Below are 17,236 nucleotides of genomic sequence, written 5' to 3' on the forward strand. Positions count from 1 at the left end.
GTAGGCCAAATAGACAAAAAAATCCTTGAGAAATAACTTAGCTATTAATATGGAAAAGATTTGTGACCCCTATTATCACTCAATCTAGCAGGGATCCTAGGAGGGGTTCCAAAGGGGAGACTACTAGACCAAGTGGCAACAATGGGACAAAGACCCATTGTCACCTTAGTGAATGTCCCCTGCTCTTTACAAACTTTCACCGATGCAAGGAGTCTCAATATATGGGAAGTCACTAAGAATGATATATCAATGATGGAAAGATAGTGATTTCAAGAGCCCATTCATAAGAGAGGCTCAGATGATAGAGCTTACTTGTTCAAGAAGCAAGGTATATGGCTCTACAAGAAAGGCTTGAAGGGAAGCCTAGACCCAGGGATGATGGATAATCCTTGATAAGGAAGGCCCTAGACCTAAGATTCCTAGGAGAAGATGGCTTCTAAGATGATCCTTGTGAAACTACAGTGATAAAGGATGAAGGACCACAAAGTAGACCAAGTAGATCCACACAAGGTCAAGGGTTTCGGGTGAAACTTCAAACAAAAGGTATTGATCAAGTAAGGGAGGAGAAAAGGATTAAGGAAATTAGATTCAACTTGATTTTTCAATACAATGATCCTTGATGAACCCACTAACCAAGGAAACCTAAGGCTAAGAACATAGTTGGAGCTAGGGCTTGAGATAATTCCAAATCTAGCCACAAAAATTTCTTCAAAATTTGTGGGGGCCTAGAGAATACCCCAACGCAATTGTAGCCCAACTCGCTCTTGAAATGTATGGTTGCAATGAATTTCGTATGATGCCCTAGGAGACCCCTAGGGTTAGGGCTTCAAAAGGAGAGAAGGGGGTGATAAAGGTATTCGTTGAGGTGATCACCAAGTATAGGATCAATTCGTAGCCTATTGGGAGAATGGAATCAATGTGCTTTCAACCTTTGGAACGTTCTTACTCAATCAAGGAATCCTCCAACAACTTTGTATAGCCCTAAAGGCAGCTACTAGGTTACCAAGGAATTTATACTTCTTGTTGCAGCAATTTGATGACTTATCAAAGCAATTATGAAGATAATGTACCCCTAGGAACATTCATTCACTATACCCAAACATGTAACATATGCAATTCCTCACAAGATCAACAATTATACTAATTCACATAAACTTAGGGCATAATTTCAGATTTCATGAACAACAATTCCATACGTTATACATGTATAAAATAGAGAGAGAACAATCATCAAATTGAGACAAAATCGAAGCTCCAAGACCAAGAAAGATATCCAAACATCAAAATGCATCAAAGATTCTCCAATTCGTCCTCAAATAGGTATAGCGAAATTCTCAAGAGAGAAAAAAGATACAAATCCAAGTGATGATGAGAATCAAATGATCCTCTCATCAATATATATCATCCTCTAAGGGTTTGATTTGCCTAATTAGGCCTAATGATGCCCCAACTAATAAAATAATGTACAAAATAACATTACTTGGTGACAAGCCCACCAAGATAGCTCCATAACATGAAAATAAGTCTCTTAAGAGGGCCAAAATGATAGATACAATAGGTCAAAGGGCCATTGAAAGGCCAAATGGAGTCCAACATGTGCCAAAATGAGTGGAAGGGATCCAACTATAGTGATAAAGGGGGTGGCCCCTTGATCTCCAAGCAAACAACCTATTGTGCTCCCAAATGGATGTGGGGGCACAAAAACATCCTAATGGGTCTCTGTTGTTTTTCCACTATACTAGTGTCTAGGATAGAATCTTAAATCACTGACGCTACAATCTACTTTGCACAATGGAATATAAACATCACTAAATCTACTAGTGCACAAAATATACACAGCTTTTTATACAAATATGTACAATAACCCGATCTTCGTTATATTAATCCAACTGATATAATACAATAGTCTAGGGCTCATGTACTAGGGATAATGGCCCTCAAATATCCACAAGTACAAGAATACACAATACAAGATAATCTGATGATCTAGCTGATGTAGTGCACGATCACAACTTCTTTGTCATATCTTGTACACCTGTGGGTCCTTTTCTTCCGTTTTGCATCACTTGCCTCTATCAATGCTCCAAATCCATCTGGCCACTGGATCTCGGCTATCAAATCTGCTCTCTTGTTAATTATTTATCCATCAACACATCGAGACTCCTGTTGAGTTGTTCACAACGCCATTGTTGAACAACTCTGAACTGCCCACTGTTGCTCCTCAACTACTCAAGGTCTTCTTCCCACTATAGTCTTCTGACGTTGCTCCAATGAAGACTACCATAGGGCAGGAGGGTTTCTACCTATTACCATCAAATGTCGCTTCTCGAATGATGAACATGGGCTCCAACAATCTGCTCTTCTGGCTAGCCAAACCTTGAGCTCCAATCTGCCTCTAATAGACTCCTTAGTCCATCAAGGAGCTACTTAGGCTACCAAAACTTCACCCAACTCATAGTTGTCCAAAGTCCTTGTCAACTGCTCTAGGGCTACTTTGGACACCTACTTGTTTCCCTCCACCAACCACAAGATTCCCAATACAACTGTCCACACTAGGACCTCATCCACCTAGCAACAATTCAACATAAAATAAAAAACAACGTAACTCAAATATGGACAAACATTGTTGTAGGATAGGTTGAATAGTTAGGGCAAGATGACAGTCCACATCATCCCACTTCAACTCCTTCAAACTACTTCCTAACAGCTGTGTCCTAGCTTCCCTTACCTCTGCTCTTCTTCATTGTTGTCCAGGGCTAATTACCAACCCTAAACCACCCTCATGGCACCTTGTTCTATGGACAGTAAGGCCTGCGGCCTACTTTTGTTTTCTCCCTAGCCTATGACCTAAGAAACAGGGGCAACATCCCTTCCAAACCACACAAGAATCCTTCATAAGCATGCCCAGACGACACAACTGCCTCTTGCTCAGAATTCAGACCTGTTAGGACATAATTTACCCACACATCTAGCCCAGATTTGTCCTCTAAGGTTGCGGTTGTCTTCATGTAGCTCCTCGGCCTAGTTGAAGATGCCAAACTCACCCAAAACAAGCCCTTCTGCACTTCGTCCACCTCCTAGAGCTCGGTTGCCTCAAAAGTTGATTTACTATGAAATGTTACACTTGGGATGGTGAGAAATGCCTCTCATCTCTCCTAAATTTATATCAAATCATGTGGTGTCAACAAGCATAACTTGTGGCACTCTAACACACCAAGCCGACTTGCTTTAGGTGCCACATTAACCCACAACTACAACAAAAAATTCATATCTCATGATAGACAATTCGAATTTGAGTGATCTTTGCTCCCGGTTGCTCTCGAGATTCTCTATCACCTCAAATCATCACATGTCCAAAACTCCTCACGAATTCACACCCACAATATTGGGTGCAAAGACCACATCTTGGGTTCCAAGCCCACAAAGTGCTTTTGTGGCGCTCTAACCTCCAAACTTTGAACCCTAGGGCTTGGAGTCCTTCCCAAGCTATCAAAAATCAACAGTCTCCAAATGGATCGAACAAGCCTGTATCCCACTTGTAAGGGCTGGAACAATGATGCAAGCGCTCCCTTTGTCTCCTATGGTGAGATATAACCTCATCTGGGCCTTGGATCAACTGTCAAGTGTGTGGTGCAAGTGTGTAGGGCAAGGTGGTCCAGGTGCATCATCATCATCATCATCATCATCAAATAGGTGGAACACATGCGAGCAATGGATGGCACTGAAAGATCCCATGTCATAGATATCTGCTCTCTACTATAGTGGAGACCCATGGCTCTCAACACACACCCTAAAAATGCCAATATGACACTCTAGAAGGCTTGGACCCTGTATAGAGAGACCAAAGCCCATGATGAAAACCCACATGTAATCCTGCATAAGCTCCAATGCGTTTCCTCACCTTCAAGTATGACAAATCATCAGTGTAATTGAGTAAATGAGCTTACAAATCATGGAACCAAGTGGACACTTCATAGTGGCATGCCCTTCCATAGTGGGCTTTAGAGTGCACAGGTGTCTCGAAGTTCAAGGAGGTTAACCAAGGACCCTATGAGGTGGTTTCAATCTCTAAAGAAGTGACAGGTCCATGGGACATCCTTCAAGTGGCAAGTGTCATGTGATATAATGATGGAATGGAATGGAAGCATCAGGGGGAGACTCCAAGCCCCATGCCATTGTAAAAGGGTAACTAAAATAAGGGAAGCCCACACTTGGGTGTATGAGTGTAGGAGAAGGAAATCGTGGTACATGAGTTACCTCGACGTTTGTTTTTCCACCCTTTTTCATATTTCTTTTACCTTTTATTGATTTTTCTTCTAAAACTGCTCAAGGCTCCAGGGTATGAGAGCATGATGTGAATGATGTAGTAGTGAATACCGCTTCAAGGTCGGGCAGTTCATCGCCCACCAGGAATTGGGACAATCATGGGTTTCTTAATGATGTAGGGGGACCCTAGAAACCAAGGTGATGGTCATAGTGATGTGGGTAGAGCTGATGTTTGGCTTTTGCCCACGTGTTAATTTTGTATGTCCCGGCCACCTTTTGCATTTTATGGTACATTTCTTGTTGAGAGTGGCCAAATTATACTTTTTACTTTCTTTTTAGTTGCATCAACCTCTGGGGCATCGTTCTAAGCCCGACCCAAAGTGTGGACAAGGGGAAGGGGAGGCTAACACCTTGTGGACCCAATGGACAAATGTGGATCCATATGGGAAATAATTAGAAATAGGTTATAATGAGCAGAGGGGAGTGATATATGTGGTGTCAAGAAGCAGGACCACACAACCAAAATCGGGATTTCCCATGTAGTGTTCCTCCTAAAGCTAGTAGCCAGTAAAGGACGTCCCACGGGACTAGGATACAAGGTTAACCACCACATTGGACAAGGGGACAAGAGTAAAAACCAAGCCCATTCTTTTTGTTGAATCCTCCCACTAATCCAGACCCAAAAGTGTCCATGATAATTAAGCAAAGATACCCAACTATATAATGAAAGTCATACCTTCGGGGTTGGAAGGCCCACCTTCAAACATACGATCATAACAGATGGTTGAGGGAGCATAACGGTTGGCTCAGGTGGAGGAGATGGTGGCACATTGAGCTATTTGGTGGCTACAAGGTGCTGCCAGCTGAGGAGCTAGGAGAAAATTTTCTCCTATGGGTGTCACCCACAAGTGGTGGGTAACAACCCCAATACAAAGTCTTTGCTATAAGAGGACAATATTATTGAGCCTAATATCTCAATATCATCATGATGCCTTTCCTTCTAAATACAAGATAGTCCATCACAATTTATACCCCAACTTGTCCAAGCTGGGGAGGATCAAATAATATTAATTTATTAGATTCCTTTACAATGAGAGTAATTCAAAACTCAATTGGACGTGGCTTTGGTGGTTGGAAGAAATGTTGTTATCCCTTCCTGGGTTCAATTTCCGCATGTGACATGTTGAACTTATAATGAGTATATTCTTATAATGGCTTTGAATCTTGATGTCTGAAAGTCCCTCAAGGACTGAAACATTTATATAATATATTCCTTTCTTTGAAGAGCTAAAACATGAAATTTTTTCAAAAACAAAAGCCCACTGCATAAGAAAACAAAGATCAGTACTATAAATACCATCAAACAAAATGTCATCCACTCAAAATAACAAATTTAGAAAAAAATCATGCCTTGGAAACTTCAAAGTTTTAAGATTCCGCTTGCATTGAAATCCAACATCATGCATATAATCTACAGAGAAAGCTTTCTGTTTCTATAATTTAAGGGGCATAAAATAAATTTGCATTAGTTCTTCCTACTATAGACATTTTCTGGAGAAATGGCCGCCACAAAGAGCCACTACAGAAGCTCAGCAGTGTTTTCCATTGAAGTGGGACAGATAACTCCCACAAGATGTGACCAATCATAACATGCCTACATAAAGCATTTTCACATAAATGGGAAAACAAAGAAGAGTTCGTGTGATAATCTTCCATTCATTTTGAATGCAAAGCCAACATTCCATTGATAAACTGTTTCCTGGAACGCCTATATTTTCTAAGAAGAAATGCAAAACCACTCTGTGCTTCCTCAAACTTCACTTCATGACAGAATTTAGATTTCACTCGCAAGAAAGCACTTTCATATTCCAATACATCCGATTGGTCTGCTTTAAACATCTCTCTCAGAAGTTTATAAGGATCATCGCAACTGTGCTGACCACTTGAGTTTGTGTCTTCAGAAGATAGATGTCGAAGCCATTTCATCCATTGTAAGGAATCATCAGCCAAACTGTTGAGACTGGCCTCTACAATTCTATATGCATCTGCAAATCTGCATCTTCTTGCCACAATTCCAATTAAGTTAGAAAACACTTCTTTGCAAGAAAGAGCCTTCGGATTTTTTTGACATGAAACCATGTCACTGTTAGCATCCAGTCCAAATTGTGCTTCCCATTCCTTGCTACTAATGTAGAAGCTATAAGGTGTTGCCACTGTACAAGCCTTTCGTAAAAGGCTACAAGAATCTCCTAAATTTCTGATTGCAATATGCAGCAGTTGTACAGCAAGAAAGATTTTTTTTTCTGAATTAGAATTGGACACGAAATCATCCCATTTCTGATGTTGTGCCCAGCTGTGAAGAGCAATGTGCATCATACCTTCCCACCTACAACACATATAATCACCAAAAAGACATTGTCACTGAATTCAAAGTAACATCCAGCACTCTACAATTCCCTAGAAGTTTGCAACCTTTTTGAAACAGTATACATAATTCAAGGATTTGTACGTCCGTTTTTTTTTTAATCCAAACAAATTTAAAACAAAAGAATTAAAAGCACTCATGCACTTCAATGCTTTTCATTCATAATACATCAAACCACAATGTTGAGCTACATTATAATTTGACACCATACACCATAGACCTTATCAGATATTAACTCGGCAATTTACTAGGTCTGTTTAGATTTATTACTATCATTGTTTGAGAGCCCATTTCATGGTTCCCCGTGTCTATTCTTCAAATGCTAGTGTTTTAGAGTGCATTTATTTATTTTACTCAACCTTACATTATACGCCAGAATTACAGTTTGCAAGATAGTAAATTGGGTAAAATAGTTCAGAACCTAGGTGCTTATCAGTGGTAACAGATGTTGTATGTTGTAGATTGTTGTAACATCAAATCACCAGGTTAAATTATTTTGAATTTTCTCAATATTTGCACAGCCGCTATTTTCTTGTTACCTCAAAATTTCCAATCCAGTGAATCTTCAAAAACTTCGTCCTATTTTTCATATGACAACCAATTCTTTTGTCAATTCCATCTCCTATTCTCAAAATTTGCCAATATCCCAAGCCAAAAGGTTTGTTAAAATTATTTTTATTTTTATTTAAGTTGTCTATTTCAGATTAAAAATTAGAAAAAGTGATGGGCTCTAGCCCACCTCTTTTAGCTTTCAAATCTTAGGCGCTGGAGCTTATTATGCACTTAAGTTCCTACAAACTTGAGCCAAAGTCACAATCCAAGTGTCATGTGCCATTAAACCATATGTCCTAGAGCTTATTATGCACTTAAGTCCCTACAAAGTCGAGCCAAAACCACAATCCTATCCTATTAAACCATATGTCCAAGTGTCAAGTCTTATTAAACCACATGTCCAGAAGTTAAGTTGACCAAACCATGTGCCAAATCACCCAGCCAGGTACCAAGAGACTCCCCACAGCAGTCCATGGTGGAGAGTTGTCTATGCAACATGTCAACAAGGTAAAAAAAGCCCCATGCATATAAACAAATGTATATACAAACCATTGTTTTAAAAAACGGCCGTTTCGATACTGAAACGGCCGAGTTGATCCGAGCCAATACCCTCAGCCATGACTCGGCCTTTGAAATGGTACGTTTGGCCGAGTCAGCCATGACTCGGCCGAGTCATGGCTGACTCAGCCAACTCGGCTGTTTCTGTTATGACTCGGCCGAGTCACAAAAAGCCAGCCCAGAACACGTTAAACAGCAATTTAATATTTTTTAATGGATTTTTAAGGTGATTTCTGATTGGTTTGGACTCCAAGGTGTTATATGAATTTGCTAAATGTCATTTGAGGTCCATTCCCCCTCCCAAACCCTATTTAACACACTCAAATGCTCTCTACTATTGATATGCTATTCAAATTTCATGGTAATGTTAAATTCTTAAAGTAAAAGTGACATTCTCCTTAATCTTCATTTTCATCCTTTTACTTAAATTTTTAACATTACCATGAAATGACTCAGGATGTTTGAGAGTGGTTTCGGCCTCATTGGATTTCATATGGAGAAAGTAGAATTTTAGATTTCATTCAAAATCCAGCAGACTTATCAGTTTTTCAGGATTTCAGGATTGGAGGATTGCAATGTTTCCATTGAATTTTGTCATGTATTAGGGTATGGAACTCTTATTTAATCAAGAGCACCAATCCCTCTATGTACCTTGATGTTAGTGACATTGGTTGTCGAACTCCTCTGGGATTCGCTCCCAAACCAGGAGCTTCTGAAAATGTCGCTCCCGCTCCCATTTTCGCTCCTGCTCCCAAGTAACACAAAGAAGAGAAACCGTTTGGATAAAAAACGGTTAAATGATCTAGTTTATGTCCAATACAACCTCCGGCTCAGACGAAACCATTTGCTGAACAAAAGACCTGATTCAGATCCCATTGTGTTGGAAGACATTGATCCAACATGAGATTGGGTAGTGGAGAGTCGTCCAGCAGAGTTTGATCTTGATGAGGATCTTGATTTAGATTTAGATATCGAGACATCAATTGAACTTGAACATGCTGTTCAGTTGAATGCAGATCCCAATCCACCATCCTCAGTCTCACAGCCAACAAGGACTCCAGTTGTAGGTGTGTTTGGAAACATGAATGAAAATCTCTAAAATTATGTTTAAAATCTTTAAAATTATGTTTTTTTATAAAAAAATAAATATTTAATGTATTTTTTACAACGACCGAGTCACTGAAATCGAGCCGGCCGAGTCATTACCGTTTCGGAGTCGAAGTCGGAGTAGATCCTCGGCCGAGTCGGAGTCGGAGTCGGAGTCTTAAAACATTGATACAAACTCTTAGTTGATGTGGTATTATACCCAAAGGGGCAACAAAAAAGAGTGGAGTGTGCGATCTCTTGAACAAATCACAACGGCAAAGTTCGTTATTAAATATGTTAAAGATGTGCTATATCAGAATGAAGCCCTTTGAACGTGTTCAAATGACCAGGATGAATCAGCTGGGAGGATTCTAGAAATGTCTTGTTGTCGCCCAAAGTGTACACCTAAAGCGCAATGCTCAGAGTAGGGGTTGTCACCCTGATCCCTACTCACTCTGTTCTAGCTCTCTCCTAGACAAGCTAAGGGGGGTAGTCCCTAAAGATAGATGAAAGGGGGATAACTTGTTGAAGCAACTAGTCCTAGGAGATCAAAGGGCAAGATCACTACCTCTCTAGACAACTTGAATTGAGATTAATTAGCAAGTGTATTTATTGAATGAGCAAAGTATGTCTTAACAAGATTAAAGAAATTGAGATCAATGAGACAATATCAAGATTATGGAATAGAGACCAATGCCTAATGAACAATGCTTAATATAGATTATATCACTTGCACAACATGGAAACTTCAAGTTATTAGATTAGCAGTGCTGCAAGAAGAAAGATAGTTTAATCGATCAAGATAACCAAAAATATGAGCAATAAACAATTTAAGAACGACTTGCAAGTAATTATGATTTACAAAGTAGAACTATTGCAATTACAAAGTAAACCCACAATTCTAGTTATAATGATCAAATGCAAGATGAGAATGCAATATTCTTCAAGGGGAGAAATGATTATGCTAAATAAGTCCAAAATGACAAGATTAATGAAGCATTAAAGTTGTTCACAAAGCAATTAGATCTAAATAATTCAAGTGCTCTCAATGGAAGCTGCTCTTATGTGAAATGAATTAAATTAGCAAATGTCACTCCACTTAAGATGTCTCTTTAAGAATGTTTGAAGAGCAAATGGATGAAATGAAAAAAGCACAAGTGATTATTTGATGATATAAGCAACTCCAATCAATTTAAATCTATTAGCCAAACAAATATTGTTCTATGTAAACCAAAGCTAATTAGATCAAATAAATGATAATTAATTGAAGTGCTTAGGCAAATGCAAATTAAATTAGAACCAATGGTGCAAGTCAAGAGATAGAGATACCAAGGGGTGGGACCCCAAGCTCCCTCTAGGACAAAATAAGGTTTTATTAAAATTTCAGAGAGAACCACTAAACCAATGGGCAAGCCTTGAAAAATTCAAAAGGGAATTTACGAATAAAATTTTAATATCCCTCCTTAAGACAATTATGAGAGAAAATTTCATATAATAGTTTTACAATATTTAAAATGAGATATTTTCTCCCAAATGAAATTAGACTTCCTCCCACGATAATGTTACTTTCCTTTATAAAATAAACTTCTCTTGCTTAAACCACTAAATGCCCAAGGGGCATTAAATTGAATAAAAGAAACCGTCATTAAATTATGCAACTTATGATAATAAAAAATTTCCCCAAATCGATTTTCTCCAAAGGGAAGAACCTTACGGTTGGGAGAAAAATTAAATGTTCCTTGCAAAAGGATTTTAGATTGTGGCTTCCACTAGGATGACTTCACAAAATTTCAACGATTTTTCACGTCAAATATTCCGGATGGCCCAGAAAACCTCGTTGATGCTCATGGCTTTAATCAAAATTATGTATCTGAAGTTTTTCCAGGTCCTAAGTAACCAATCGATTATGAATTTATCTCTGAAATTGATTAGGCCCTCCAAAATACAATTTCGATTCAAATTTAAGGAATTTCACTTTACTGCGGGTTAGAGATTTTTTTGTGCAGGCTCAAGATTGAAGACGACTTCCCAAAGAAAACGATTCTGCTCCAAGGAAAATGAGGACGGCTTCCCAAAAATAGATCTGAATTTTGCAGCACTTAAAATCGATTTCTTCCAAGACCAAACCAGAAAAAAGCTTGAAACCCTTCAAAACAAATCCGATCTCTGTAAAGGGGTTCTCGCTTCAATTGTTGGACGTCCAAGGAAGAATCATATAGGCATAAAATCTGACGAGGGCTCCTAGAAATTTGAAAACGGTTTCAAAAATTCGATTTTTACTTTAGAAGATTTGCAAATGGGTTCCATAAATTCAGACACCCAAAAAAAAATATATTTTCTAGAAGCTCCTAAAAAAAATCAATTATTTATGCAAAACCAAGGGTTTAATATATCAAAATGTAAGAATAAGCCCTAGAGGTCTTGCGGCCTGCTCAAAAAATCTTCCAATAACACTGTGAACCACAAAATTTTTAAAATCCTTTGCTTGAACAGTTAGGTTAGTCAATTAAAATTATTCAGCAAGAGATAAGAGTTTTACAAATATTTTCAAAATAATCTACAAATCTAATTTATGGGTATGAGGACACCTCCGCCCATAGATTAGATAGAGTAGCTCCAGAAATAGCAAATAGATCATTTAAAGCTTTATAAGTTAAAAAAAATTGGAAATAAATACTTTAGATGAGGCACTGGCCAAGAAGCCCTGCAAGAAAGTTTTCGTTAAATAAGTCTTGGGATCCAATCAGGGAGACTCTTCAAATCTTATGCCTTGGGAGTTGGTTGGTCCAACCAGAGACTTCCCCTCACGTCTAAGTTTTTGAATATAAAAAGATCTTTGCACACTCAAGATCAAGTTGTTAGAGCAATAGAGACACCTACTAATTCAATTAAATTAAAATGTTACCTTACATCCAACAATCAATGCAAGATACCTGTGCAATAAGTTATTCCACAAAGGCTAATAATCAACAACTTCTAAAATATTATTTAATAGAGTATTAGGAGCAATATTACCATAAGAAGTAGGAGAGAAACACCACCATCAATGAAAATCCCAAAGACTTCTGCATTATTATTATTTAAAAAAAATTACAAGAGAGCTTCGAGAGCCAGTACATTATCCAAAGATTGGATGCTTTGAGTAGCAAATGGCTTCAAATTTATAGATAAATTCTCCAAACGGCTAGTTGGTTTAATACCCGTCAAAGTAATCTCGACTGTTGATAAATATTTGATTATCTTTTAATCACCACCGTCGAAAATCTTTAATTTTGAGGGATTTTCGAATTTATCTTTTAATTCATTTTTAATTAGCTCAAAATTAATTATTTTGAGCCTATGTTGCACGAAACTTCTAATAACCTGACGTTTCGGGCCATAGCCGTACCTGAAACTCCAAAACTTGGTCAAAACTCGACCATCATGTAATCATATATGAGAGGTAATATAGACTTGTTTTTCCTTCTAAATTGTTATCCATGGGTCTTATTCCCTTTTTTCTTACAAGATAATGTGTTATTCACTTATATATATATATATATATATATATTTTTACATATACATATATGACATTTCGGCTGACATTTCTACTGATGTTTCCATTTCAACGTTTCGTGCAACTTAGTTTTGAGCTAATTTCCTAAAAAATGACTTTTACTTAACCACCAAGGCCCAAGGGTCCAAAATTTCTTGAAATTTTCAATATTTCCTTGGTGGAGGGACTTCCAAAAATTAATTTCTCTAAGACCCACAAATTTTTCTTTTTTGAAGAATTTATTTTCCCTAGGATTTTAATTTTGACACCAATTAATTAAATTTTTGGCTTAGGATTTTAATTTATTTTTGTCAAAAAATTTAATTAATTGACACAAGGGGATTAATAATTTTTTCCAACCCTCTAATATTTTAGATATAATGCTAAAATATTATTTACATAAGATTATTACATTTAAATCTTCAAAGTGCAAAAACCCATTCGTTATAGACCCTCAATTATTTTACTCAATTCTGTGATTCAATATGATCTAGTAGACCAAGTGATTTGTAATAAAATAATTTAACCAATTAGCTAAAATTATTTCCAAATCACTTTTACAGAAGACTCAATTAGAACACTAGAACTTGCCTAAGATCTTGACGACAAAATCTATCCTAGCTTTGGGGTGAGGCTAGAGAGAAAAACTCTGCCGATCATCTGTGTTTAGAAACACAACGAAAAACCTCTTAGGGTGAAAATCGTCACCAAAATAGTAGGCTTACCTAGGTTGTTACATACGTATGGTCATACTAGCATCTTTTACATTAAAACTTTTGCAAAATGGGTTTACAACTCTGACAAACTGTCGACTGATGATGATAAATCTAGGATGATCTGAATGCTCGAGCATGATGGAATTCCTTTGCGAAAATGTGTACAGCTATAGGATAGTTGAAACTTCTAACTCTTCATCAAATGATACTTAAAACTTGAAAGAGAATTCTGCAAAGAAAACAATAGCAAGAGAAAATATCAACAGGCGTTGATGCCTCTTTTTGATGTTTGGCAAATGCAGATTTACGATATCTGTATGTATGAAGGTATAGCTCGTTGCCTCAAGAGCAATGTTGCACGAAGCGCCCCCCCCCCCCCCCCCCCCGGCGGTTCCAAGCCCCGAAGCGCGTCCCATACGGAAGCGCCTAGGAAGCGTGGCCCGAAGCGGCGCTTCCAAATTCGGAAGCGCTGCTTCCTGGAAATTTGGAAGCGCGGTACGGAAGCGCCGCTTCCTAGAAATTTGGAAGCGCGGTACGGAAGCGCCGCTTCCAGGCCTCCAAAGCGCGCTTTGTACGGCGCTTCGGGCCTCAGAAGCATGGCGCTTCGAAGGAGGAAGCGTACGCTTCCCGTACGCTTCGGAAAGGAGGCCGCGCGCAAGGCAAAAAAACAATTTTTTTTATTTTTTTTTTAATTTATGTTAACTTAACATAAAGGGGGTGGGTTAGGGTGAGGTTAGAGTGAGATTAAGGTGAGGAATGAAAAGAATAAAGCCCCCATTCATTCCTCATTTTCTCACTTTGAGTTTATGAGAGTTGGAGAAGAGAAGAGAGGAGAGCTTGGAGGAGTGAAGGAGGAGGAGCTTGGAGCAAGAGCTTGGAGGACTTCATCTGCAAGAGCTAAAGCGGTAAGTTCAAACCCCAAACTCCCTTATTTTTTTGACAATTTTTTTGTATTTTTCTCCTCCCTCTCCTACTCTTTCCCATTGTTTCTACTTGCTCCTTTACTTACAGGTTGTCCACCACCTATATCCATATTCCAAGATGGTGTTCTTTTGGCTTCTATGTATCATTCCACTCTTGGTTTTAATGATGGCAAGGGGAATAGAAATAGAAGGGATGAAACACAAGAGGACAGTGGTCCCAATATGAGTGACCCAATGTATGATGAGGAGGAAGGGTTTGAAGAGGAAGGGGATGAACCTGAAGAGGACACTGAAACACAAGATGGGAAAGCTACATCAACACCCTTGTGGAACTATGTGACCAAACTTGATGGGGGAAAGGATGGTGGATCTTACAAATTTGTGTGCCCTCAAGGTTGTCATGAAGGAAAACCATATTGTGGTTCATATACCTGTTTGAGGAGGCATCTTTGTGGGGTGCTGGACAGTGATGAAAAAAAGGGTGCTGTGGGGGTACAAATTTGCCCAAACATTTCAACTGAAGAAAGAAGAAAATACATCCAAATAGAGATGGTTGCACAACAAAAATACAAGAAACAAAGAACTCATTCTAAATCAAGTGCAACCTCTAAATTTGGTAGCTGCTCATCTCCTCATGGTACTTCTGCAAGCTCTGGAGGTAGAAGAACAATAGGGGATTTCCTTAATGTTGCTAGGAGGGATGATGTGGATGGAAAGATAGTCCGTTTTCTTTGTGCTTGCGATGTACCATTCAATGTGCTTCGCTCTCCCTATTGGCATGAAATGGTAAAGGCCATCAATGAAGCCCCAAAAGGATACAAGGCCCCCAACTATGAGAAAGCTAGAACAGTGTTATTAGAAAGAGAAAAAGCTAAGGTTCAAAGAGCTTTGACACGTTTTACAAATGAGTGGGTAGATTTTGGGGTATCCATTGTATCAGATGGGTGGACAAATATTAGAAACCAACATTTGATAAATGTTCTTGGTGTTTCTTCTAGTGGTGCAATATTTATTACATGTCATGACTCCTCCTCCATCACTGCATCTGCACAAAACATTGCAGATCTCCTATTGAAATCAATCAAAGATGTTGGTCCGAAGAATGTGGTTCAAGTGATCACAGATAATGCAGCAAATTGTAAGGCAGCAGGAAAAATTATTGAGCGTACTCATCCACACATCTTTTGGTCTAGGTGCCTGGTTCACACATTGAACCTTTTGATGCATGATATTGTGAAGCAGAAAGAATGTGGGTGGATTACTGAGCTTTACAAGAGAGGGAAGCAGCTCATTAAATTCATCACAGGGCATACAAGGGTAAACTACTTCTATGGCACTTACTCCAAGTTGCAGTTGCTTAAAATTGCAAAGACAAGATTTGCTAGTTATTACCTCACCTTTAGGCGGCTAGTGAAGGTGAGACAAGCTTTAACTAATCTGGTGTGTGCTGAAACATGGGATGAAATTAACACTGACACAGATGGTGCTAATGCAGTCAAGGACACTGTTCTTGACAGTTACTTTTGGTCACAGGTTAAATATGTTTTGCAATTCACCAAACCAATTTATTACATGATCAAGTTTGCAGATTTAGATCGACCAGTAATTGGGGAGGTGTATGAGCAAATGGATAGCATGTTGGGGCAGATTAAAGACATTGTTGAGCCTAGAGATACCACCTTGTACAATTATGTTCGTGTAGAGGTGCAAAACCGATGGGAAATGCTAAATGTTCCATTTCATGCATTAGCATATGTTTTGGCACCTAAATACTATCATCCATCATGGCTTTCAACACCAGCACCTTGGGGGGGAAGCAGGAGAAAACCACACCAAGATCAAGAGGTTCACAGAAAATATATGGCTACATTGAGTAAATTAATCCCTGATGAGGAGGAGGCTGCATTGGTACAGAGACAGGGGAGCAACTATATGCTTAACATTGGTCCATTTGGGAGCATGCATGCAATTAAAGATCGAGAGACTTTTTCTTCTCTTGAGCGGTGGAACATGCATGGAGGGGGTACTCCACTTCTACAAGCTTTGGCATTGCGGATGCTATCACAGGTGGTAAACACTTCTTCTGCAGAGAGGTGTTGGAGCTCTTATTCTTTCATCCACAGTGTTAAAAGGAACAGGTTGAGTTTAGACCCGGCAAGGAGCTTGGTTTATGTTCATTACAACTTGCGATTGTTGTCCCATTACTGTGAAGATGCAAAGTCTAATAAAGACATGTTGATTTGGGACAAGAATCCAGAGGAGCTCAATTTGGAGGATGGAGTGTTGCGATTAGAGCAATTAGAGGATGCTCTTATCCAGGTATGTCCATTGTGGTATGAATTTTCCAATTTTTCCTTATAAAGCATTTCTCTAATTCATGTTTTTAATTTTTTTGTTAACTAGTGTTTTTTTTTGCATGAATTTTTTGAGCGATTCCAGGATGATGATGATCGTGTTGATATGCCACCCCCACCCCCATCTGGTCCCTTGGTTCCTAGGTTCCATGGTTCAACACCAACAGCAGGGGGTTCTTCTTCATCAGTTTCAGTGCCACTTCCACAACTTCCACAACACCATCTTCTTCATTGCCACCACGTGGAGGTCCCCGCCCGCCGACACGTTCTATTCGTGGTGGAAGGAGGAGAGATTAGTAGATATATTCACAATCTACTACTTTTTGTCATAGATTACTCATTAGACTTGTAGGCTTGTGAATTTGAATTTTGAACCTTTTTTGTCTTGGCGGTGACCAAGTGACATATTTTGTAAACATTATTATTTGAATTTTGGACATGACAAATGTTGACAGTTGCTCACTTGCTAGATAAATCATAATATGCTCTATGTTTTATGTTTTATAATATGCTTAAATGTTTTATGTTTTATAGTATGCTTAAAAATTTGATGTATGTTTGTAATAGCTAGAATATAGATGATTGTTGTACATACTAGTAACTACAATGGAATCATGGATGCCATATCTATCTTGATTTATGCAAAAATATGCATGTTTTTATGTCTTCTACAATTAATTTGCTATTTGGAATGTTTGTTTTGAGTATAAATGCAAAAAAAATATTAAAATATATATATATATATATATATAGCAGACGCTTCCGCGGACGCTTCACTTCCTAGATTTTTGGAAAATGACGCTTCCATGTCCCCGCTTCCA

General features: G+C 38.5%; 1 protein-coding gene across 2 annotated transcripts in view; it reads right to left on the minus strand.

Moving 5' to 3' along the window:
- Positions 1–5,846: 5,846 nt before the first annotated feature.
- The window catches only part of LOC149241910 (uncharacterized), a 178,085-nt gene continuing 166,695 nt past the window's right edge, over positions 5,847–17,236 (minus strand). For both annotated transcript variants that reach the window (XM_089374071.1, XM_089374072.1), the window contains exon 4: positions 5,847–6,652. In XM_089374071.1, the coding sequence (XP_089230197.1) occupies positions 5,983–6,652 (670 nt within the window). In that variant the 3' untranslated portion in view covers positions 5,847–5,982. The remainder of the gene's footprint in view (positions 6,653–17,236) is intronic.

The sequence above is a fragment of the Pinus tabuliformis genome, chromosome 8, assembly GCF_031772625.1.
Source record: "Pinus tabuliformis cultivar Carrire ecotype Pingquan chromosome 8, CPIR1, whole genome shotgun sequence".
NCBI classification, from domain to species: Eukaryota; Viridiplantae; Streptophyta; class Pinopsida; order Pinales; family Pinaceae; genus Pinus; species Pinus tabuliformis.